Source organism: Pelophylax lessonae (assembly GCF_965119305.1).
Source record: "Pelophylax lessonae genome assembly, chromosome: 2".
NCBI classification, from domain to species: Eukaryota; Metazoa; Chordata; class Amphibia; order Anura; family Ranidae; genus Pelophylax; species Pelophylax lessonae.
The window spans coordinates 377167191-377193081 of record NC_138769.1 but is presented as its reverse complement, the minus strand read 5'-3'; the positions used below and the strand labels follow the sequence as shown (position 1 = coordinate 377193081).

General features: G+C 43.2%; 1 protein-coding gene across 1 annotated transcript in view; it reads right to left on the bottom strand.

Annotated features, from left to right (window-relative positions):
- Positions 1-25891, bottom strand: part of BRIP1 (BRCA1 interacting DNA helicase 1) — a gene marked incomplete at its 5' end in the record, with an annotated part of 552808 nt that overhangs the window by 522891 nt on the left and 4026 nt on the right. Inside the window, one exon of the mRNA XM_082245708.1 lies at positions 4150-4261. Coding sequence (XP_082101834.1) covers positions 4150-4261 — 112 coding nt within the window. The remainder of the gene's footprint in view (positions 1-4149; positions 4262-25891) is intronic.

Below are 25891 nucleotides of genomic sequence, written 5' to 3'. Positions count from 1 at the left end.
ATATTCTTCTTAAACATTGGGTTATGCTGCCCCCTACAGGAGTAGGACAGGAGTAGGACACTAGGCAGGAAAAAACTTTACCACGCCTATGGGGCTGTCCCTGAAGGCATACACCCACTCACTCTGCTATAGGATTCAGTTTTGTTACAAGCAGTATCAGAAGAAAAAAAACAAACTCCATAGAGGGGTGGGTGCTGTGACCGTCGAACATCAGAGGAATGGATTTTACGGTAAGTCAAAATCCCATTTTCTCATTCGTTCATTGACCGACAAAGCTACTCGTCTTCTTGACTACGTGGGATGTCCCAAAGCAGTGTCAAACATGAGAAATGGGAACTAGGGGTGTTGAAAATGATTTGCGCATCGATGCATCGCGATGCAGCCTTTTACGACCCGGCAACGATGTAGAACCCAGAGTAGTTGCGATTGTGCATGATGTCATCCTAGCTCCTCACCCTCACTCCACAGAAGTGACATTGCTGGAATGACATGCGCTGGTGGTCTGACTGCGTCTGGCGCTGTTCCCACCTCATTGAATGGTGTAGCCTCATGAGGCGGGCTGGGATGAGACACAGAGTCTGCTTCAGGAAATGAGCTGCAAGGGGAGGAGGAGGGGTGGTAGGAATGCTCGGAAGGTGAGAGACCAGCCTGTCATGCTTAATGTAAGTGAAAGGTGAGTGAGTAGAAGTGGCACATCCCTCACCTCTGTCTTACCTCCAGTCTGTGTGTGTGCCTATCACACTGGGGCTTTTTTCTGTCTAGTTCTTCCTGAGATTTCCCTATAAACTTTCCCACCTGGAAACATCCACTTATCTGCAAGTAGTATACTTGTAGATAGAATGCCTTCCTTTTTTCTTTTTTTTTCTCATTGAGGTTGACCTACAATCTATCTAAGTTGCTGCCAAAAGACTCATCAATGATTTGTTAAAGTGATACAAAAGGGTATTATTTTTTCTGTAAAATAAAAAAGATATCATACTTACCTGCTGGCCGTCTTCTTACCATGTCTGCAGTCTCTGACCATCTCCTGTAGTGTGTCTGCAGTCTCTCTGACCATCTCCTATATCATGTCTGCAGTCTCTAACCCGTCTCCTGTATCATGTCTGCAGTCTCTCTGACCATCTCCTATATCATGTCTGCAGTCTCTGACCATCTCCTGTATCATGTCTGCAGTTTTTTGACCATCTCCTGTATCATGTCTGCAGTCACTGACCGTCTCCTGTATCATGTCCACAGTCTCTGATCATTTTTTGTATCATGTCTGCATTCTCTGATCATTTCTTGTATCATGTCTGCAGTCTCTGACCATCTCTTGTATCATATCTGCAGTCTCTGACCATCTCTTGTATCATGTCTGCAGTCTCTGACCATCTCTTGTATCATGTGTGCAGTCTCTGACCATCTCTGCAGTCTCTGACCATCTCTTGTATCATGTCTGCAGTCTCTGACCATCTCCTCTATCATGTCTGCAGTCACTGACCATCTCTTGTATCATGTCTGCAGTCTCTGACCCTCTCCTGTAGTGTGTCTGCAGTCTCTGACCATCTCATGTAGTGTGTCTGCAGTCTCTGACCATCTCATGTAGTGTGTCTGCAGTCTCTGACCATCTCCTGTAGTGTGTCTGCAGTCTCTGACCATCTCCTGTAGTGTGTCTGCAGTCTCTGACCATCTCCTGTAGTGTGTCTGCAGTCTCTGACCATCTCCTGTAGTGTGTCTGCAGTCTCTGACCATCTCCTGTAGTGTGTCTGCAGTCTCTGACCATCTCCTGTAGTGTGTCTGCAGTCTCTGACCATCTCCTGTAGTGTGTCTGCAGTCTCTGACCATCTCCTCTAGTATTTAGGGGGGAGCCTGGAGCTCCTTTTTAAGTTGTCTGCTGTATTTAGACTTTGCTACATTCAGGGAGTGTTTTTTTTTTTTTTTTTTTTCGAATCGTGAGGCCAGTGAAGATGCACACCTCTACTGGGAACAGCAAGAAAAAAATACTTCCAAAGGCTAAATATAGTCAACCAGGTAACATGGAGCTCAACCATAAAGCAACTGGAGCTCACCTGAAAAAAAATTAAAAAACACCCTCAAAGAGGACCAAGTCCTCTAAACAGCAGCCTGCAAAACTTTGCGGCCAAAAGGAAGCACCTGCAGATGCCAACACATCCACCTTATAAAACTTTGTGAACATGTGCACAGACGATCAGGTAGCCACCTTGCAAACCTGCATCACTGACGCCTAACGGAAGTAGAGTGCATCTTAAAAAGGGAAAGAAGTAACCTTACCCTTAATGGAATAAGTCTGAATCACTGTCTGTCTTATGCATCTGGAAATGATCACAGCAAAAGCAGCCAACCCTTTGCAAGGTCCATCCGTAAGCACAATTAGTGAGTCTGACTTCCTAAAATACTCTGTAGCTGCCAGGTACACCCTGACTGCCTGAAACCACATCCAGGGAATGCAAGGCTATTTCCTTAGGATGCTGAGGCCTGGGACACAGAGAAGGCAACACAATGTCTTCATTCAAATGAAAAATCAGAGACGACCTTTGGAAGGAACGACGGACATGGACAAAGAACCACCTTATCTCTGTGAACCACCAGGTAAGGTGAACGACAAGACAGCGCCACCAGATCCGACATCCTGCGTGCAGAAGTAATAGCCACCAAAAATGCCCCCTTCTGGGACAAAAGTAAGCAGACAAATCTCCCGAATATTTTCAAAAGGAGACTTCTGGAGAACTGACAACCACCAAACTGAAATCCCACGGCAGCAATAGAGACCGCTCTGGAGGAGCCAAGTGTCGAACTACCTGGATAAAGGTACGCACCAAGAAATGTGTGGGCAGAGGATGTTGAAAGAGAACCACCAAGGCCGAAACCTGGCCCTTGATGGGACTCAAGGCCAGGTACTGCCCCCCATTGGAGGAAAGCCAAGATCCGATCCACCGAAAAGGAGCGAGGGTGAACCCCAAGAGACTCACACCACGCAATGTACGTCTTCCAAGAGCGATGGTAAATCTTCCTAGAGGTAGATTTTCTAGCCTTTAAGGCCCCTTTCACACACTCAGTCTGTCAAACGGACTCCGTTTATCTCAGCGGGGGATCGATCTGCCGATCCCCCGCTGAGCAGGAGGATGACAGCTGTGTCTCTGTGCTGTGTGGAGACACAACTGTCAGTTCCCCATGCTTCTCTATGGGGGAATTGGATGGGAACAGACCGTCGGTCCGTTCTCATCCGATCCCATCCGATCTGCTGGACGGATGGAAAATAGGGTTTCCATTCGTCCAGATTTGACGGATCGGATGTCAGCGGACATGTCTCCGCTGACATCCGATGCCCCATAGGGATGCATGGGGGGACCGTTCAGATCCGCCAAAAAAACGGACAGACGGATCTGAACGGTCCGCCTGTGTGAAAGAGCTCTAAGAGGGTAAGAACCACAGATTCAGACAGACCTCTATCCTTCAGCACCTGGCTGTCAACAGCCAAGCCGTTAAAGCCAGCGACTGTAAAGCAGGATGGAAGATTGGCCCTTGGGCCAGCAAATCTTCCCTGAGAGGAAGTCTCCAAGGAGAATCGGCAACCAGCCGTACCAGATCGGTGTACCAAGACAGGGGAGGCCAGTCTGGAGCCACTAGAATGACCGGAATCCCTTCTGCCTCAATCCTGCACAGGAGTCTTGGCAGAAGTTTGAGAGGAGGAAAGGCGTAAAACAGACAATATCAACTCCAAGGAGCCACTAAGGCGTCTGTACTCTGTTTCCCACTTGGGAATTTCCACCAACTTCCTTTTAACAATCTCCAATTGGGACACACAATGGAAACCTGACCGTGCTCCCCACCCCAAAAAAAAAAGTTGCCTTTTAACCGCTACGGACGAATGGCATAGAAATGTTTACAGTATCTCACAAAAGTGAGTACACCCCTCACATTTTTGTAAATATTTTATTTTATCTTTTCATGTGACAACACTGAAGAAATGACACTTTGCTACAATGTAAAGTAGTGAGTGTACAGTTTGTATAACAGTGTAAATTTTCTGTTCCCTCAAAATAACTCAACACGCAGCCATTAATGTCTAAACCGCTGGAAACATATAAAAACTTACAAATAAAAGGTCCAGTAAAACATTTGTAATTAGGGGATTGCCATAGTACTCACCATACTGAGCCTGCTGCCATGCAAGAGCAGAACAAAGTAACGCTAAACTTTTCCCGCTTCCAGTGGGACTTTCCAGCAAACAATGTTGTTTGCAGTTCAATCCTCTCATAATCTAAGTAAACAAAAGTAAACAAAAGGAAATGTATTAATGAACTAAACTACATATCTAGTCATTGTACTGTAAAGTGGAAATATAGAGTAATTCTCCTTTTAGCACACAAACAATATTAAAGCAGATTTGTACTCTATATGAAGTGGTGCTGCCATCTTGTGGCCTCAATTCATATTACTAAAAACATTTTTTTTTTATATATATATATATACACATTTTATTACGTTCAATCCAATGATGTACAACCAATCAACAATAGTCAAAATTTCTTTTACTTCCTTATCTTGTACATTTATTCATTCTGCCCCTTAATCCACCCATTCTTCTAGATATTAATTCATTTTTTGACGTCTACCCAGTTTCTCCATTTATTTGTAAAATTCTAACCTGTTCTTCCTCTTTACTACCCAGATACTCCATATTATGTATGAATTCAATTCTGTTAAACCAAGCTCTTATGGAGGGGCTAGCTAATTCAAGTCATTTTCTTGGTATTGCCCCTTTAGCTGCGTTTATGAGGTTTGGTACTAATGTATTTTTTTACTGTCCATACGATTTATCTGTTTTATGAAATAGACACATACATGGATCATCTAAGATGTTTTCTCCCGTTCTTTTCTTAATAAATTGCTGTACCCTAAAACACGTACCGTAAAACACGTATCTTAGGACATTTCCACCACATATGATACATCGTACCCCATGTTTTACATCCCCTCCAACAAATCCGTTTTCTCTGTATATTGTTTGTGTGCCTTTTCCAGCGTTATGTACCATCTCGATATGCTTTTATAATTCATTTCTATGGTATTCACATCTATCCCGTAACAGTACACGGCTCTCAAAACTTCTTTCATTTAGTGTTCATTTAAATGTGATCCTATCTCTTTTCCCCAAGCCTCTATGAATGGAGGTCTCCCTAGTTCTGCCAGTTCTGTTATCTTAACCACTTTAGCCCCAGCCCTATTTCGGACACTTTTTGTTCACAAGTTAAAACCAGTATTTTTTCCTAGAAAACTACTTAGAACCCCCAAACATTATATATATTTTTTTAGCAAAGACTCTGGAGAATAAAATGTCGGTCATTGCAAAATTTTTTGTCACGCGGTATTTGCGCAGCGGTCTTTAAAACGCCATTTTTTTGGAAAAAATTTGAAAAATCACATTTCACTGCATTTAAAAAATACTAAACAGTAAAGTTAGCCCATTTTTTTTGTATATTGTGAAAGATGATGTCACGCCGAGTAAATAGATACCAAACATGTTACGGTTTAAAATTGCGCCCCCCCGTGGGATGGCGACAAACTACGGTCAATAGAGATCTCAATCTGCGACGCTTTAAATTTATTTAACGGTTACCAGTTTAGAGTTAGAGTGTAGCTCTTTTTTTTTAATTATTGCTCATGCTCTGGCGATCGCGGCGATACCTCACATGTGTGGTTTGAACAGCGATTTCATTTGCGGCTCGACTTGCGTATACGTTTTTTTTTGTGCGCGAGCTAACGGTGACGGGGACGGCTACATTTTTTTTTATTTTCCTATTTATTTTTTCTTTTTTTTTAAACTTTATTACAGGTTTTTAAAAAAAAAAAAAATCTGATCACTTTTATTGCTGTCACAAGCAATGTAAACATCCCTGGTGACAGCAATATGTCGTGACAGGTACTCTTTATGGAGGGATCGAGGGTCTAAAAGACCCTAGACCCCTCCACTACACTTCCCTGTATGCAAAACGCCGAAAACGGCATTTTTGCATACAGCCGTTTTTCAAATCTGCCGCCTTTTGCAGCACAGTAACCCGGACGTGACGTCATGGACGCCGCCTCCGGGTTACGTCATCGGAGACCCGATCGATGCCATTTCCGGCATTCATCGGGACTCCATCCAGCCGGCGGACGTGCCGGCTGGGTGCTCGGGGCTCCCGGTGGGACGGTAGCCCCGAGCAAAGCCGCGGAAGGCGGCGGGAGGGGGGGGACGTCCCCTCCCGCCCCCCCGGGTAACGATCGAGCGGCTCCCGAGCCGCATCGATCGTTACCGACGGAAAGCCGACCGTCGGCTTCAAACAACGGTACCGGGATGATGCCTCTAGCTAGAGGCATCATCCCGGTATAACCCCGCAAAGTCTGATGACGTAGAGGTTACGTGACTGGTAGTAAAGTGGTTAAATATCTGAGCTATTCCATGCTTTATCTTCATTACTGGATTACATAATTTCTCCACTCAAGGTATATATATGGTGAAATCGGCGCTAGTTTCTATAAAGTGTTTAAGTGAATGTGAAACTAAAGACTGGTAAAATAAATCATACAAAACGTTGTGCAAAAAACGCATCAAATCCCAATGATAGAAAAAACGCAGCAACTGACCACTACTAATAGAATCCATTTGTGAAAATCAGATTTGTGACACAACGGGTCGGGAGGAGCCAGGTAACGTCACTTCTGGTTACGGCTGAAACCGGAAGTCCTTTGTTCTGATACCGCAACTTGCGGCTGCTCGCTGTCTAGTTCTTACATGTGAGTTTTATTTGTTTCCTTTAATAAAATTATGGTTACATACTTCACTATGGATACCTATCTATTTCTTTGAGCAATTCGGGGTAAGTACGGTGAATATCCAGAGGAGTACCGCAATACGGATTATATACAGTATATAAGCAGTGGATATCGAGGGAACCCCAAATAGAAGCCCCCATCAGAGAAGGAGGAACCCATCACCCCCAACCTTGAGTGGTTACTATCTAAAGCGCCTATATTGGTGCGATGTGAGGTGAGCGGCCATTGCACCTAGTTTTTTGGATTTCTTGCTCACTCCGGGCGACACTATCTGGGTTTCACAAAAGTCACTTTGATCCATATGAAATAATCACCATCAGTCACTTTATTTTTATGGTGCACATGGACTTTATTTATTGTGAAGATATACCAATTTTTTTACAGAGTGTGAAGCACTTGTTTGCATAAAGACTTTATTTATTTTTGTATTTAGATTAATATTATTTATATTAATTGTATTTACTCATAGATTCTTCTTTTAAGGTTTATTGAGCATTTCACATTTGTGCATTTTATATATATTTATTCACCTTATATTTCATCTGGCACTCGAGTACATCTTATTGGGACACACCTATATCTCACCGTTTTTTCACTTATCTATTGGTGTGATTGTTACACCCTGCACCTGAAAATTATTTCAGTTTCTCACTGTGAAATTATTAATTTCTACTTGTAATATTTTTGTTGTATGGATGTTTTCTATGTAATTGCAACATTTGTCACTTGATGCGTTTTTTCTATCCACTTTCATTGGGATTTGATGCATTTTTTGCAGCTTCTCACATTGGAACTTTTCTAATTTTACTGGCTATATTCATTTTCTTTGTTATGTGGAGGTATCATACTTAGCTATTAGTAGTGGTCAGTTACTGCGTTTTTTCTATCATTGGGATTTGATGTGTTTTTTGCACAACGTTTTGTATGATTTATTTTACCAGTCTTTAGTTTCACATTCACTTGAGCACTTTTTAGAAACTAGCGCCAATTCACCATATACACCTTGATTTCTGATAGTATTTGTGATAATACAGAATTGGCTGCTGGTTTCCTATAGGACTTGGTCCTATTATTTTTTCTCCTATTATTTACACATACATTTCCCTCTCACTTCTTATACCTGATTAGCAGCGCATAGGCCTCTATTTTTCATAGTCATAATATCTCCACTGTATTTAAATTTCCCAATGATCTAATTGGTCGTGGCAGAGATCTCACAGTTTTTTAACTGTTAAAACCTCCATTCATTTAATCTCAGCACGTTGTTTGTGACTTACGGTCGATTTCTTATCCCCCCCCCCCCCTTATTTCCATTTTCCATCACACTGATTTTTCCTCTTCACTTTTTTTTTTCATTTGGAGGCACTCATTTTCAACTATCACTTGGGGCACCTCCCATCTGGTTAGTATCTGGGTGTTCACATTCCTGGCACCTCTCCTGGGCTCACTGGTCGGTATCCACTGTACTTTTGAATCTATACGTATCTTCTTTTTTTTTAAATCAAGAAAAGCTTTATTGAGAAAAATTCAAAACCATTACAGTCAGAAAGAAAAAAACTTTCGGATGGCAACATCAAACCATAAACATTACACAATCCACGCCACACCACATTCCCCCCAAGGTTATCATAGTCAAGCACAGTGCGACAAACACACAGCATTGTAAAATATAAGAAAATGCAGGAAACACCCCTACCCCTCCCACCCGAGCCAAGATTGAGCATATATATCTCTCAAAAAATTACAGTAACAAACGGTCCAGGATAAGATCAGGGGCCATGCCCGGGCTGTTCAGCCACACACCCCATACCTTAGAGAATTTCTGAGGCACCCCCCTATGTTGATATATAACCTTCTCCATACGTAAAGTAGAAGCCATCTGTTCCAGCCACATCCCATACGTGGGTGGCTCCTGCGCTATCCAGTGTCTCAGGATCAGTAGACGGCCTGAAAAAGTGCCCGACTGGCGGCTTCTCGCAGAAACTTATCTTCCACTACCGCTTCCAGTATCCCCAAAATGCAATGTCTGGGATCCCCAGGGATAGCCACCCCCAGAGTTCCATTAATGGCAGACTGCACCGTGGACCAGTATCTGTGCAGCTTTGGACATCGCCACAGAAAGTGAACCAAGTCCCCCACCTCTCTCCGGCATCGTCCACAGAGGTCATCGTCACGAAGACCCATGGCATAGAGTTTCAGGGGAGTGTGATGCACTCTTAGCAGGATGTAAAGCTGCGACACCTGGTGTGAAGCATTGAGAGAGCAGCTACGGACTACCTCCAAGGCCTCCTCCCACTGTTCCCCCGGGATCTCCCCCACATCCATGCTCCAATGGTCACAAGCCCGGCTCGGGTACTTTTCCAGGAAAGATCCCAGAAGAGAGGCATAGCAGCCTGATATGAATCCCTTGGTGTCCTGAAATTGTTGCATAAGGAAAAAAACAGGGGTCGGGGACAGGAAAAGCTGTCCCAGAACTGCCCTATGAATTGTATATGTTTATTATGAATTGTATATGTATATTATGAATTGTACATTTGATTACATGTCAGCTCTCTGTAGGTGTGCCTGTTGGGGTTGTTTATGTTATTTATTGAATAAACTTATGTGTCTAGCTGAACTCATTTAAAGTCCCATATTCCTGTTTTTTGTGCAATCTCCATTCATTTAACTTCAGGTTTCCTCCTCTAGTATTAGGTTCATGACATGGCCTAATTCTTCCATCCTGTATTATATCTTTTAATTGTGTATTTTTTATCCATGTGCCAAATTGTGTCTCATCCCCTGGTGCAAAATATTTTGTACCGTCAAACGTTTTAAAGGGGAATTATATTCCCATTTAGCCTGCCTGTAAATCATATCTCAAATTTTAAATACTACTAGCGTCAATTCTTGTGTTTCCCTATACTTAGGGGGTATCCATATGTTCCTATCTAACGGTGCCCTTTTCAGTGCATTTTCAACCTTGACCCATCTTTTGCCTGTGTTTATTTTTGTCCATTCTAACATACGTAAAATTATGACTGCGGCATAGTATCTTTATGTCTGGTACCGCCAGTCCACCCTGTGACTTACTCCTACTGAGAAACATATACTGTATTCTAGGTTTTTTTCCCTTGCCAAATACCTTTTAAAAACATTGATTTTATTATTTTGAAGTACTTCAATGGAATAGAGATTATTTTAAATTTCAAATGTTACCAAACTAAAAACAAATTGATGCAGTGTACAAGCAGTTCATAACAGCCATAGGTTTAGGCTGGGTTCACACTAGTGCAAATTGGATGCAGGTTTCCCCACATCCAATTAGCATGACAGAAGAGTGTGCCGACTCTCAATGGAGCCGGTTCCCACATCTCCGAGGCAGCTGCAGAGCGGATTGCATAGGGGTTCTGTGCGTATTTGGCTCTCTTTCAGGTCCAAATTCAGGCAAACATTTGGACCGGATTCAACCCTGAAACAGAGAACAGGGACGCACAGGACCCCTGCTGTAAGCCGCATCTGATTTAGGTGTAAACCCAGTCTTACATTCTATGCATCAAATGTCAGTTTGTTTCGGGAACGTTTTCTTACAGGGCTATTCATTTGATACAGTAAAAAGGTAAATGTTTTAGTTTGCATGCCATTTTAGAAGGGATAGCATTTTTAACCGCTTTCAGACCGCCCGCTGCAGAAATACTGCGGCAGGCTGGCCCTCCTGCGTGAACCGACGTAGGTATACATCGGTCGCGCGCCTGCAGCTAGGAGGCGAGCGCGTCCCGCCGGCGGCGCACTCTCGCCCCCACTGGGCAGCAGGGACTCTGATGCCCGGGGCAGGCGTCTCCGATTGCCGCATGCCACCCACAATCGCTCCCTGCTGAGAGAGAAGAACAGTCAGCTGTTGTAAACACTGCTGACCGTTGTTCACTCTGGAATGATCACAGAGCTCCGGTGATCCTTATATATAGGATTACAGGTCTCTGTGATAATTTCACAAGCCCCGCCCCCATATAGCTAGAAACACGCCCCTAGTTATACATTTAACCCTTTGATGGCCCCTGTGTTAACCCCTTCCTTGCCAATGGCATTATTACTTATTAGCACTGATTACTGTAGTAATGTCACTGGTCCCCCAAAAAGTGTCAAAAATGTCAGTCAGGGGTCCGATCTGTCCGCCAGAATGTCGCAGTCCTGCTAAAAATCGCAGATTGCCGCCATTACTAGAAAATAAACAAAACAATAAAAATTACATAAATCTTTCCCGTAGTTAGTAGACGCGGTAACTAGGCCTGCGGAATATAATCGCCGAATCGATGCATCGCGATGCGACTCTTCACGATTCTGCATCGATTCGGGGTGACTGCAAAATCGATTCGCTTATGACGTCATTTCCGGGTGTGGGCGGCGCTGGCGCTTGATGAGAGCGGCGGCTGGGCTTGTGGAACATGGAGCTCCTCCTGGGAGAGGAGAGGAGGAGAGCGGAGCCTGCAGAGCAAACTGCCCCCCGACCCACGGACTGCCACCCCCAATGGACTGGCTGAGGAAGCCCTGCCCACCCTGCTTTCCGCCTGTACCGTGCACAATATCCGCTACGAGTCCAAGCTCCAAATGCCCGACATCATGAGGCTCATCACCCGGGACCTGTCCGAGCCCTACTTCATACACCTACCGCTACTTCATCCACAACTGGCCGCAGCTCTGCTTCCTGGTAAGTCGGGGCACTACAGAGACCAGCATTACTCCTTAACAGTGCCTATTGTACTACAACTAGGGGGGACTACAGAGCCCAGCATTCCTCCTTACCAGGGCCTGCTATACTACAACTAGGGGCACTACAGAGCCCAGCATTCCTCCTTACCAGGGCCTGTTATACTACAACTAGGGAGACTACAGAGCCCAGCATTCCTCCTTACCAGGGCCTACTGTACTACAACTAGGTGGACTAAAGAGCCCAGCATTCCTCCTTACCAGGGCCTGCTATACTACAACTAGGGGGACTACAGAACCCAGCATTCCTCCTTACAAGGGCCTACGGTACTACAACTAGGGGGACTACAGTGTCCAGCATTCCTCCTTACCAGGGCCTGCTATACTACAACTAGGGGGACTACAGAGCCCAGCATTCCTCCTTACAAGGGCCTACGGTACTAAAACTAGGGGGACTACAGAACCCAGCATTCCTCCTTACCAGGGCCTGCTATACTACAACTAGGGGGACTACAGAGCCCAGCATTCCTCCTTACCAGGGCCTACGATACTAAAACTAGCATCAGGTAACTCTTCTAACCTGATGCCCGTGCATGCCATGATCGGTCTGAACAGTGCGCAACATGCCCCAGCGCGCCCGGGTTCCAGCTTCTCATAAGAGACGTCACGTGAGTAAATCAACTCTTCATTCATTCTGCATTGTGAGTGTCCTCCTATAACAGCGATTCCAGACTTTAAATTAGGAATGAATCATTAAAGGAGAAATGGGGGACCCTGCCTAGTGCCTTGTTTGCTCTAAAGGGAATATATGGAGGACCCTATGTGACCTGCTCTAAAGGGGGGTCTATGAGGGGACCTGCTCTACTAAAGGGGGATCTATGGGGGGATCTGCTCTACTAAAGGGGGATCTCTGTGGACACTGGCCTGCTCTAAAGGGGATCTATGGCGACCCTGCACTAAAGGGGATCTATTCCATAGATCCCCCTTTAGAGCAGGGTCCCCATAGATCCCCCTTTAGAGCTCAGTTTCAGTTCCCCTGGATCCCCTTTAGGGCAGGCCCAGGCTCCCCATAGATCTCCTTTAGAGCAGGGTCCCCATAGATCCCCCTTTAGAGCAGGGTCCCCATAGATCCCCCTTCAGAGCAGGGTCCCCATAGATCCCCCTTCAGAGCAGGGTCCCCATAGATCCCCCTTTAGAAAAGGGTCCCCATAGATCCCCCTTTAGAAAAGGGTCCCCATAGATCCCCCTTTAGAAAAGGGTCCCCATAGATCCCCCTTTAGAAAAGGGTCCCCATAGATCCCCTTTTAGATTCTATGGGGACCCTTCCCTAAAAGGGGCATTGGGCATATTGTGGGCAGTAATCGTGATGCATCGCGGAATCGAATCGTATCGAATCTTTGCCTTAATAATCGTAATCAAATCGAATTGTGAGGTAAGTGAAGATGCGCAGCCCTAGCGGTAACTTTTGTGCAAACCAATCAAAATACGCTTATTGCGATTTATTTTACCAAACATATGTAGCAGACAACAAATTGGCCTAATATGTTAAAACATTTTGATTTTTAACCACTACCTACGGATATAAAATTTGATGCTGCACAATAATCTATCAGTTTCAAGAAGGCAACTGGTAGATATTGGAAGATATGAATTATTTAATAAGTCTGTCTATACGGGAGGTTCCTTGGTATGGTCGTAAACCTTAGGGCCGCCCATGGCCACTGTGTTTATTGGTCAGGGACATCTGTTAACACCCCCTGCAGTCTCAGAGAAAAAGAGAGAAGCAGACGGGGGTTGAGAGTTCTCATGGTAACATCAAGAAGGAATATCTATCAAGTTTGAGAACCGATCACACTGGCTCAGCTTCTGAACTCTGATAATACTCAGGACATTGAATGCAAGTATCCAATTCTATCTTATTTTTCTAAATTACTGAATTATGTCGCTATTTCTTTGAAACACCTTTTTCTTTAAATATTTTATTTGCACCAATTTTAACCTTTTTATTATTAAACTTTATTCTGAAAAGTGTTAATCTTGTCCCTAAGCTCTTAATGCAAACTAACAAAGAACCTGTCTCTTGAAGAGTGCTACTGTATAGAATAAATCCTCTGAACATTTCTGCCTGTGGTGACAGTGCGTGTTACAGATGATTATTCTAAAGTCATAATTGGTATTTTTAAAATTACGAGCGCCCGCTGGGCTCATAACGTAGCGGTGGTGGCAGTGAAAGGGTTAATTGCTTAATTAGCCCGGTGACAATCGCTCTCAGCCTTCTGGAAAATCTTTGTGTCAGGTGCAGCTGAGAGTGGCATTGTTACGCAAGTGACAGCAGGGTGTGAGATTGCCTGGTCCTTGGTCACGAGTTAGTGAGAAGGGCAGGGATCTGATACCCACCACAGTCACAACTTTCACCCTGTTCTTTTTCAGAAATGCAACAGTGGATTTAGATGTGTGTTTTGGATCATTGTCATGTTGGAAAAGTGTACAACAACCAAGGGCACGGAGTGATGGTAGCATCTTCTCTTTCAATATAGAGCAGTACATCTGTGAATTCAAGATACCAACAATGAAATGGAGCTCCCCAACACCAGAAGCACTCATGCAGCCCCACAGAAAGACACTGCCACCACCATGTTTCACTGTAGGCACCATGCATTTTTCTTTGTACTCCTCACCTTTGCAACACCATACAGTTTTAAAGCCAACAGTTCCAAAAACATTTATCTTGGTCTCATCATTCATCATCAAGAGTACCGAGTTCTAGCAGTTTTCTTTTTCAGCATAGGCCCTGGCAAATTTCTTGTGCATGGGCTTTAGGAGGACTACACCCATGCAAGTCATTCCTCTCCTCTGTAGTGTACAATGTATTGTGTCACAGGAACAATCGCCCCAATTTGGCTTTCTACTTCTTTAGCTAACTGCAGTGAACTTGCATGCCGATTTTCTTCAACCCTTCTCATCAAAAGACGCTCCTGTCGAGATATTAACTTCTGTGAACGGCCTGGACGTCTCTGTGAGATGGTTGCAGTTCCATCTTTGGTAAATTTTTGTTTAACTTTTGCTACAGAATTCTGACTGATAAGTAAAGCTTTGCTGATCTTCTTGTAGCCTTCACCGTTATTGTGTGTTAAGAAATTATTTTCCTACTCTGGCTTTGTGACATTTGTCTTCCATGTAGTGTCATTGCTGATAGCATGAAAAGGGAAGGGGTTTTCTTTGTCAAGTAAGGACCGGTTTACATTGAATGTGATGCAAATTCACAGCAAATTCGCTGCGGATTCTGCACCGCATCAGAATCGCAGGCAGTTCTGCATTGTGCTCTTCGAACCGCTGCAGGTGTCAATATAAAGTCAACGACAACCCCAAATCGGTTTGCAAATGCAGTGCAAACTGAAAACAGACAGGAATCGGATCACATGTGTGTGAACAGCCATGGGATTTGATTCTGGTGAGGACAAAAAAAGGGCCCTGCACGAGTTTGTCTAAAATTTAGCTTTTCTCCTAATGCTGGCCATACACTATACGAAACTCAAACTAGTTTTCGAAAAACAAACACTCGGCCGTGAGAGCAAACGATTGTGCCATCATGTAATGACCGATAAATCATTCAATGGACATTTGAATGTTTGGACAAGAAACACATTAATCTTTAAATTCATTGTTCGTTTGGCAGAAAAGTTCCAAACTTGTCCATTTTTTTGGCTCAAAAACGTGACAACCGATTACTGATTTGTGTCCATAACTGGCCGAAAAACAAACAAACTGTCCAAATGACCGAATTTCAGTCAATTTTTAGTATAGTGTATGGCCAGCACAAGACTGTCATTGGGGTGTATTCATTTTTGCAACATGGTCTTTAATGAATTTGCTAGGAAAAATATTTTTTGTGTGTGCAAATTATTAAAACTTGGTTGCAATCAATGGCCCACATTTGTGGGAGTATTTTGTAGTATAGTGTCCCATAGAAAATGTTGATTATGAAAGGAAAGTAAAAGTTTTCTGACAAATCTGTTGGGGTGTACTCATTTATGCTAAGCACTGTGTATGTATATCATACACACAATGTATATAGATATATACAGTATCTCACAAAAGTGAGTACACCCCTCACATTTCTGTAAATATTTTATTATATCTTTTCATGTGACAACACTAAAGAAATTACACTTTGCTACAATGTAAAGTAGTGAGTGTCAGTGTAAATTTGCTGTCCCCTCAAAATAACACACAGCCATTAATGTCTACACCGCTGGGATCAAAAGTGAGTGCACCCCTAAGTGAAAATGTCTAAATTGGGCCCAATTAGCAATTTTCCCTCCCCAATGTCATGTGATTTGTTAGTGTAACAAGGTCTCAGGTGTGAATGGGGAGCAGGTGTGTTCAAATTGGTGTTATCGCTCTCAATCTCTCATACTGGTGACTGGAAGTTCAACATGGCACCTCATGGCAAAAAACTCTCTGAGAATCTGCAAACAAGAATTGTTGCTCTACATATAGATGGTCTAGGCTATAGGAAGATTGCCAAGACCCTGAAACTAAGCTGCAGCACAGTGGCCAAGACCATAGAGCGGTTTAACAGGACAGGTTCCACTCAGAAAAGGCCTTGCCATGGTCGACCAAAAAGGTTGAGTGCACATGCTCAGCATCATATCCAGAGGTTGTCTTTGGAAAATAGATGTATGAGTGCTGCCAGCATTGCTGCAGAGGTTGAAGGGGTGGGAGGTCAGCCTGTCAGTGCTCAGACCATACGCCGCACACTGCATCAAATTGGTCTGCCTGGCTGTCATCCCAGAAGGAAGCCTCTTCTAAAAATGATGCACAAGAAAACTAGCAAACAGTTTGCTGAAGACAAGCAGACTAAGGTTATGGATTACTGGAACCATGTCCTGTGGTCTGATAGGACCAACATAAACATATTTGGTTCAGATAGTGTCAACCAGGTGAGGAGCACAAAGACAAGTGTGTCCTGCCTACAGTCAAGCATGGTAGTGGGAGTGTCATGGTCTGGGGCTGCATGAGTGCTGCCGGCACTGGGAAGCTACAGTTCATTGAGGGAACCATGAATGCCAACACGTACTGTGACATACTGAAGCAGAGCATGATCCCATCCCTTCGGAGACTGGACCGCAGAGCAGTATTCCAACATGATAACATTCCCAAACACACCTCCAAGACAATCACTGCCTTGCTAAAGAAGCTGAGGGAAAAGGTGATGGACTGGCCAAGCATGTCTCCAGACCTAAACCCTATTGAGCATCTCTGGGGTATCCTCAAACGGAAGTTGGAGGAGCATAAGGTCTCTAACATAAACCAGTTCCGTGATGTCATCATGGAGGAGTGGAAGAGGACTCCAGTGGCAACCTGTGAACTTCTGGCGAACTCCAAGCCCAAGAGAGTTAAGGAAGTGCTGGAAAATAATGGTGGCCACAAAAAATATTGACACTTTGGGCCCAATTTGGACATTTTAACTTAGGGGTGTATTCACTTTTATTGCCAGCGGTTTAGACATTAACGGCTGTGTGTTGAGTTATTTTGAAGAAACAGCAAATTTACAGTTATACAAGCTGTACACTCACTACTTTACATTGTAGCAAAGTGCATTTCTTAAGGCCCCGTTCACACTGGGGCGATGTGACTTGGGGGGGCGACCTCCGAGGTCGCGGTGCAAGCAGCGCGAGCGGCCGGCACGGACTTCATAACATTGAAGTCTATGACGGTCGCTCCGGGTCGCCCCAAAGAAGCTACGGACCCTTTTTCTAAGTCGGAGCGACTTGTGTCGCTCCTATTAGAACGGGTCCGCAGCTTCCCTATGGAAGGCGACCTACGGCGACCTGTGAGGCGACCAGGTCGCCTCACAGGTCGCCTTAGTGTGAACGGGGGCTCAGTGTTGTCATGTGAAAAGATACAGTCGGGTCCATAAATATTGGGACATCGACACAAATCTAATCTTTTTGGCTCTATACACCACCACAATGGATTTGAAATGAAACAAACAAGATGTGCTTTAACTGCAAATTTTCAGCTTTAATTTGAGGGTATTTACATCCAAATCAGAAGAATGGTGTAGGAATTACAACAGTTTGTATATGTGCCTCCCACTTTTTGAAGGAACCAAAAATAATGGGACAGATTAACAATCATATATCAAACTTTCACTTTTTAATACTTGGTTGCAAATCCTTTGCAGTCAATTACAGCCTGAAGTCTGGAACGCATAGACATCACCAGATGCTGGGTTTCATCCCTGGTGATGCTCGGCCAGGCCTCTACTGCAACTGTCTTCAGTTCCTGCTTCTTCTTGGGGCATTTTCTCTTCAGTTTTGTCTTCAGCAAGTGAAATGCATGCTCAATCGGATTCAGGTCAGGTGATTGACTTGGCCATTGCATAACATTCCACTTCTTTCCCTTAAAAAACTCTTTGGTTGCTTTCGCAGTATGCTTCGGGTCATTGTCCATCTGCACTGTGAAGCGCCGTCCAATGAGTTCTGAAGCATTTGGCTGAATATGAGCAGATAATATTGCCTGAAACACTTCAGAATTCATCCTGCTGCTTTTGTCAGCAGTCACATCATCAATAAATACAAGAGAACCAGTTCCATTGGCAGTCATACATGCCCACGCCATGACACTACCACCACCATGCTTCACTGATGAGGTGGTATGCTTTGGATCATGAGCAGTTCCTTTCCTTCTCCATACTCTTCTTCCCTTCTCTGGTACAAGTTGATCTCGGTCTCATCTGTCCATAGGATGTTGTTCCAGAACTGTGAAGGCTTTTTTAGATGTTGTTTGGCAAACTCTAATCTGGCCTTCCTGTTTTTGAGGCTCACCAATAGTTTACATCTTGTGGTGAACCCTCTGTATTTACTCTGGTGAAGTCTTCTCTTGATTGGTGACTTTGACACACATACACCTACCTCCTGGAGAGTGTTCTTGATCTGGCCAACTGTTGTGAAGGGTGTTTTCTTCACCAGGGAAAGAATTCTTCAGTCATCCACCACAGTTGTTTTCCATGGTCTTCCGGGTCTTTTGGTTTTGCTAAGCTCACCGGTGTGCTCTTTTTAAGGATGTTCCAAACAGTTGATTTGGCCACACCTAATGTTTTTGCTATGTCTCTGGTTTGTTTGTTTTTTTCAGCCTAATGATGGCTTGCTTCACTGATAGGGACAGCTCTTTGGATCTCATATTGAGAGTTGACAACAACAGATTCCAAATGTAAATAGCACATTTGAAATGAACTCTGGATCTTTTATATGCTCCTTGTAAATGGGATAATGAGGGAATAACACACACCTGGCCATGGAACAGCTGAGCAGCCAATTGTCCCATTACTTTTCCCTTAAAAAGTGGGAGGCACATATACAAACTGTTGTAATTCCTACACCTTTCACCTGATTTGGATGTAAATACCCTCAAATTAAAGCTGAAAGTCTGCAGTTAAAGCACGTCGTGTTTGTTTAATTTAAAATCCATTGTGGTGGTGTATAGAGGCAAAAAGATTAGAACTGTGTTGATGTCCCAATATTTATGGACCTGACTGTATATTAAAAATATTTACAAAAATATGAGGGGTGTACTCACTTTTGTGAGATACTGTATATATAAATAAATATATATACACACACACACACACACCCACACACACACACCCCAAGTTGCAAAAAAGTACGGATAAAAATCTATATTAAAACAGAATGCAATGATTTCCAAATCTCATACACCCTCATATTTTATTCACAATAAAAAATGGAAAACATGTCAAATGTTTTCCCCCTCTTCATGACCTGGCCATTTTTTGCTATTCAGCATTGTGCTACTTTAACTGGTAAATGCGTGGTCATGCTACACACGCAAATTACATTTATATAATTTGTTCACAAAAATAAAGCTTTCTTTTAGTGGTATTTTATTACCACTGGGTTTTTTATTTTTTATTTTTTGCTATACAAATTGAAAAAGACAGAAAATTTTGAAAAAACATCAAATCGTTCTACTTTCAATTATAAAACATATCCAACAAAATCAAATTTCTTGATAAATTATGGCCAAAATATATTCTGCTACATGTCTTTGGCAACTTATTTGTGTGAAAATTATAGCATCTGCAAACTATGGTAAACTGATCAATCCTGATGTACCGATGGCCTATCACATTTTTTCAAGCTCTAAGGCTGGGTTCACACTTATGCGAATTGGATGTTGGTTTCCCCGAATCCATATCGCATGACAGGAGAGTGTAACCGGCTCTCAATGGAGCGGGCTCACAAAGCCCCGGGGCGGCCGCAGTCCGCACTGGAAACGTGTCCTGTGCATTTTTGGCTCAGTTTCAGGTCTGAACTCTGAATTCCCAAGGCTAAACAGTAGCCAACCAGGCAACAGGAGCTCCTCCAAAGCCACTGGAGCCCACCTGAAAAAACAATACACCCTCAAATAGGATCAGGTCCTCTCAACAGCAGCCTGCAAAACCTTGCGACCAAAAAAGAAGTATCCACAGATGCCAACACATCCACTTTCTGGTCACAGAGGAAGCGGACAACCGTTTACGAGGCCCACCCGCGAGCACAAATAGTGAGTCTGACTTCCTGAAAGACTACGTAGCTGCCAGGTACACCTTAATTGCCGGGCAAGGCAATTAAAAACTTTGGATGTTTTGGCCAGGGACACAGGGAAGGCAACACAGTGTCTTCATTCAAATGATAATAAGAAACAACCTTTGGAAGGAACGATGGACAGGGGCGAAGAACCACCTTATCTCTGTGAATCACCAGGTATGGTGAACGACAGAATAACGCCGCCAGTTCCGACACCCTGCACACAGAGAAGATAGCCACCTTCTGGGACAGCGTAAGCAGGGGAATCTCCTGAGGATTCTGAAAGGAAGGCTTCAGGAGGGCCGAAAGCACCAAACTGAGGTCCCAAGGCGGCAACGGAGACCACACTGAAGGAACCAAATGTCGGATAGCCTAAAGAAAGGTACACACCAGGAAGCATGTGGCCAAAGGACGTTGGAAGAAGACCGCCAAAGCAGACACCTGGCCCTTGATGGTACTCAAGGCCAATTTCGGTTCAACTCCCATGGAAGGAAGGTCAAGATCCGAGCCACTTAACCACTTACCGCAAAGTGACGTAGGACTATGTCGGCAAACTTTGGGGTGTTATACCGGGATGATGCCTCTAGCTCCCGGTACCGTGGTTTACAGCCAACGGTCGGCTTTCCGTCAGTAACGACCGATGCGGCTCAGGAGCCGCTCGATCGTTACCCGGGTGAGCGGGAGGGGATGACACCCCCCTCCCGCCGTCTTCCGTGACTTTTCCCGGTGGGACGGGAGCCCCGAGCACCCAGCCGGCACGTCTGCCGGCTGGATGGAGTCCCGATCAAAGCCGGAAACGGCTTCGATCGGGTCTCCGATGACGTAACCCAGAGGCGGCGTCCATGACGTCACTTCCGGGTTACTGTGCTGCAAAAGGCGGCAAATTTAAAAAACGGCTGTATGTAAAAACGCCCTTTTTCAGCGTTTTGCATACATGGAAGTGTAGTGGAGGGGTCTAGGGTCTTTTAGACCCTTCGATCCCTCCATAAAGAGTACCTGTCACTGCATATTGGTGTCACAAGGGATGTTTACATTGCTTGTGACAGCAATAATATGATCAGATTTTTTTTTTTTTTAAAAACCTGTAATAAAGTTAAAAAAAAATAAAATAAATAGGAAAAGAAAAAAAAACATTTTAGTCGCCCCCGTCACCGTTAGCTCCCGCACAAAAAAAAAGTATACGGAAGTCGAGCCGCGAATGAAATCGCTGTTCAAACCACACATGTGAGGTATCGCCGCGATCGCCAGAGCGTGAGCAATAATTAAAAAAAAAAAAGAGCTACACCCTAACTCTAAACTAGTAACCGTTAAAAAGATTTAAAGCGTCGCCTATTGAGATCTCTATTGACCATAGTTTGTCGCCATCCCACGGGTGTGCGCAATTTTAAACCGTAACATGTTGGGTATCTATTTACTCGGCGTGACATCATCTTTCACAATATACAAAAAAAATGGGCTAACATTACTGTTTAGTATTTTTTAAATGCAGTGAAATGTGATTTTTCAAAATTTTTCCAAACAAATGGCGTTTTAAAGACCGCTGCGCAAATACCGCGCGACAAAAAATATTGCAATGACCGACATTTTATTCTCCAGAGTCTTTGCTAAAAAAATATATATAATGTTTGGGGGTTCTAAGTAGTTTTCTAGGAAAAAATACTGGTTTTAACTTGTAAACAAAAAGTGTCCGAAATAGGGCTGGGGCTTAAGTGGTTAAAAAAAGCAAGGAAGAACCCCAAGAGACTCACACCACACAATGTACGTCTTCCACGTACAATGGTAAATCTTCCTAGAAGTAGATTTCCTAGCTTTTAACAGCGTAGGAATCATCGACTCACATAAATCTCTATCCTTTAGCACTTGGCATTCAACAGCCAAGTCATGAAAGCCAGCTACTGTAAAGCAGGATGGAAAATCGGTCCCTGGGACAGCAGATCCTCCCTGAGAGTAATCTTCCAAGGAAAATCGGAGACCAACCGCACCAGATTGGCGTACCAAGCCCGGAGCCACTAAGATGATCGGAATCCCTTCTGCCTGGATCCTGTGTGGAAGTCTTGGCAGAAGCTTCAGACAATAATGACCTCACGGGGCCACCAGCGTGTCTGTGGCATCCGCCAAAGCATCCCACAAACCTCTGCACCTTTCTGTTGAGCTGAGATTCCAACGGATCCAATTCGAGAATGTCCCACCGGAGACACCAGTAGTATACTGTCAACAGTGCTATACACCATCATAATATAACTGGTGTGGTGGTGATTGGGGATACTGACTGGTGACAGCATGTTAAAAATTATATAATAATAATAATAATAATAATAAATAGTAATTAAATAATTGTTTATTAAATTTTAAAACATTTTTTTTTTTTTTTTATTATTATTTTTTTTAGATCCTGTAATCAGAGTAGTTCAGGGTCACCAAAGGTACACTCTACTACTCAAGGGGGGTGATCAGGGATTTTTTTGTTTTTACACTGTTTCTACTTATACAGTGATGGGTTATCATCCATTAACAGTTTGCTTATGGCTGTGATCTGTGATGGGCTGGTAGCCAAGTACTATGTGATTGCTGTGGGGGAAAAAAATCACAGATCACAACAGTAAGCAAGCTGTTCATAAATGGAAATCCATTCATGACAGTTTGTTTACATTGTTATCATATGATCGCTATAACCAATCATAGAGATCACATGATACCTGGTACCCGGTAATAGTAATACGCTGTGTCCAGCAGTCACAGGAGCAGTATGCAGAAATTGATGGCAACAACATGTCTCAAAAAAGTTGGGACAGGGCAACGAAAAGCTGGCTAAGAAAATGGTACCAACAAGGAAGTGCCAGAAGGACATTTTGCAGTTAATTGGGTTAATTGGCTATAGGTCAGTAACATGACTGAGTAAAAAAAAAGGGCATCTTAGATAGTCAGAGTGTTTCAGAAGTAAAGATAGGCAAAGGTTCACCAATCTGTGAAAAGCTGCATCTCAAAGTTGTCAGACAATTTCAGAATAATATTCCTCAACGTAAAACTGCAAAGACTTTAGATAAATACCATCATCTACAGTACATAATATCATCAAAACATTCAGAGAATATGGAGAAATCGCAGTGCACAAGGGACAAGGCAGAAATGCAATATCGGATGCCTGTGATTTCCAGGCCCTCAGACAGCAATGCATTAAAAAAGGCATGATTCTATGATGGACATCACTGCATGGGCCCAGGAATACTTCCAAAGATCACAGTTATTGCTTTTTGTTTCACTTGACCCTCCCTTCTAGATTGTAAGCTCTAACAAGCAAGGCCCTCTAATTCCTCCGTATTGTACCTGTATTGTCTTCCCTCATATTGTAAAGCGCTGCGCAAACTGTTGGCGCTATATAAATCCTGTATTATAATAATAATAATCATGGTCTGAACAAAAATCGTCATGCTGTCCAAAAATGCAGAGTAAAGCTCTATCATGCAAAGAAGAAGTCATATCTGAACATGATCCAGAAATGTTGCCATCTTCTCTGGGCCAAAGCTCATTTAAAATGGTCTGTTGCAAAATGGAAAACTGTTCTGTTGTCAGACAAATTAAGATTCAACATTCTTTTTGGCAACCATGGGCGCCGTGTCCTCCACACTAAAGAGGAGAGGGACCTTCTGACTTGTTATCAGAGTTCAGTTCAAAAGTCTGAATCTCTGATGGTATGGGGGTGCATTAATGTGTTTGGAATGGGCAGCTTGAACATCTGGAAAGGCACCATCAATGCTAAAAGATTTATCCGGGTTTTAGAGCAGAATATGCTCCCGTACAGGCGGCATCTTTTTCAGGGAAGGCCTTACATATTTCAGGGATAATGCTAAATCACATACTACATCTATGACAAAAGCATGGCTTCGTAGAAGAACAGTCTGGATGCTTAACTGGCCTGCCTGCAGTCCAGACTTTTTTATAATTGAAAATATTTGGAACATATGTTGTCAGTTTTATTTTGCACTACTGTGTGCTACCCAACAATGTCCTTTCTTGTTACTCTAAACTTTAATAAAAAAGATTCACACAGAAAATATTTGGAGCATCTTGAAACAAAAAAACTACTACAAAGAAGACCAAGAACTGTTGAGCAGTTAGAATCCTTTATCAGGCAAGAATGGGACAACATTCCTCTACCAAAGCTCCAGCAACTGCTCTCAGTTTACAGAGTCTTGTTAAAAGAAGAGGGGATGCTACACCCTGGTAAACATGGCCCTGTCCCAACTTTTGAGACGTGCTGTTGCCATAAATGTCAAAATGGTACATTTTCTCAGGTTAAACATTTGATATGTTTTCTTATTTCTACTGTGAATAAAATATGGTTTTATGAGATTTGCAAATCATTGCATTCTGTTTTTTTTTCACGTAGCTTTTACACAGACTTCCAATTTTTGTGGATTTTGGAATATACACACACACACACACACACTATAAATATCTTTTTTTTATAAGCAATCACATGTAAAATGCAATCAACAAAAATTTTGATGATTAAGGGGTAGTGTCAGCATAGGCAGAGAAACCGTGGTGCACCACAGGAGTACAGGTATGCTGTGCATGCATGAGCCCAGCATCCTGTAGCTCCCAAGTAGAATGCAAAGAAGCAAGCTGACTACACTGGGATGGATGTGATACCAGCTTAAAATAGGAAAGCAGGGGGACTGGCGGGATTACTAGTAATTTCTCACAAAAGGAAGCAATGCAAAGAGAACAGGATACTTTTTCATACAAGTACATGGTAACACACAAACACATCAAAAATATGAAATGTTGGTGAAACATACACTTTAAAGCAAGTGTTTAGGTCAGTCTTGCTCAACCTTTTCAACACAGAGGAACCCTCGAAAATTTTTCTGGTCTCAGGAAACTCCAGCTAAAAAATTCCTTTATCTACAATTCATGATACGTTAGTGCAGGGATCTCTAAACGACGGCCCTCCAGCTGTTGTGCAACTACATGTCCCATGAAGCATTGTAAAACTCTGACATTCGCAGACATGACTAGGCATGATGGGAATTGTAGTTCCTGAACAACTGGAGGGCTGTATTTTGGGGACCCCTGCATTAGTGTAATGGTCAGTGGGAAGAATGCTCTTTACATTTGTGGTCATTGGGAAGAATTACCCTCTTACAGATAGCTAAAAAGATCAATTGTGTCAGTGGGAGCTTATCTGAGAGGCAGATATTGCTCCTTGCTCAGGGAACCTCTAGAGGAACCCTAGGGTTCCATGAAATTGTGCTTGAGAAGCCCTGGTTTAGGTTAAGAGTGAAATTTAGGGCTAGGTTTAAACGAAAGGTTAGGTTTACATTATGTGAATGTTAGAAGGCATTAGGTGAAAATTATTTTTTTAAGTGTAATAAATGGTTACTTGTGCTGGAATCTTGTATGCTAACATTTCTAACTGGCAACTGGTGTTAAGATTTTTTATTTTTTTTTCTTCTGTTTAGTAATAAAGTACTGAGCAAAACATGCCGAAGACACCAGAAGAATTCAGAATTATATAGATTTATGCAAACATCACACACTAGGGTAAATTAAACTTTATTCTAGAAAGTTTTAAAACATTTTTTTTAATTCTTTAGGAGACCAAGTACATATAGCACTTGGTCCTATTTGGATCAATCCAGCTTTTGCTAAGCAGTGTGTTCAGACAGTTTTCCCCCCCATCTGACTGCACTGCTAGAAAGGAGACAGGAAACAGGAGATAGGAGATATTTTGTGACAGCTGGTTTCTGGCAGTAGGGGCCACTCTGGAGACCAGTGCTACTCTTCACAACAGA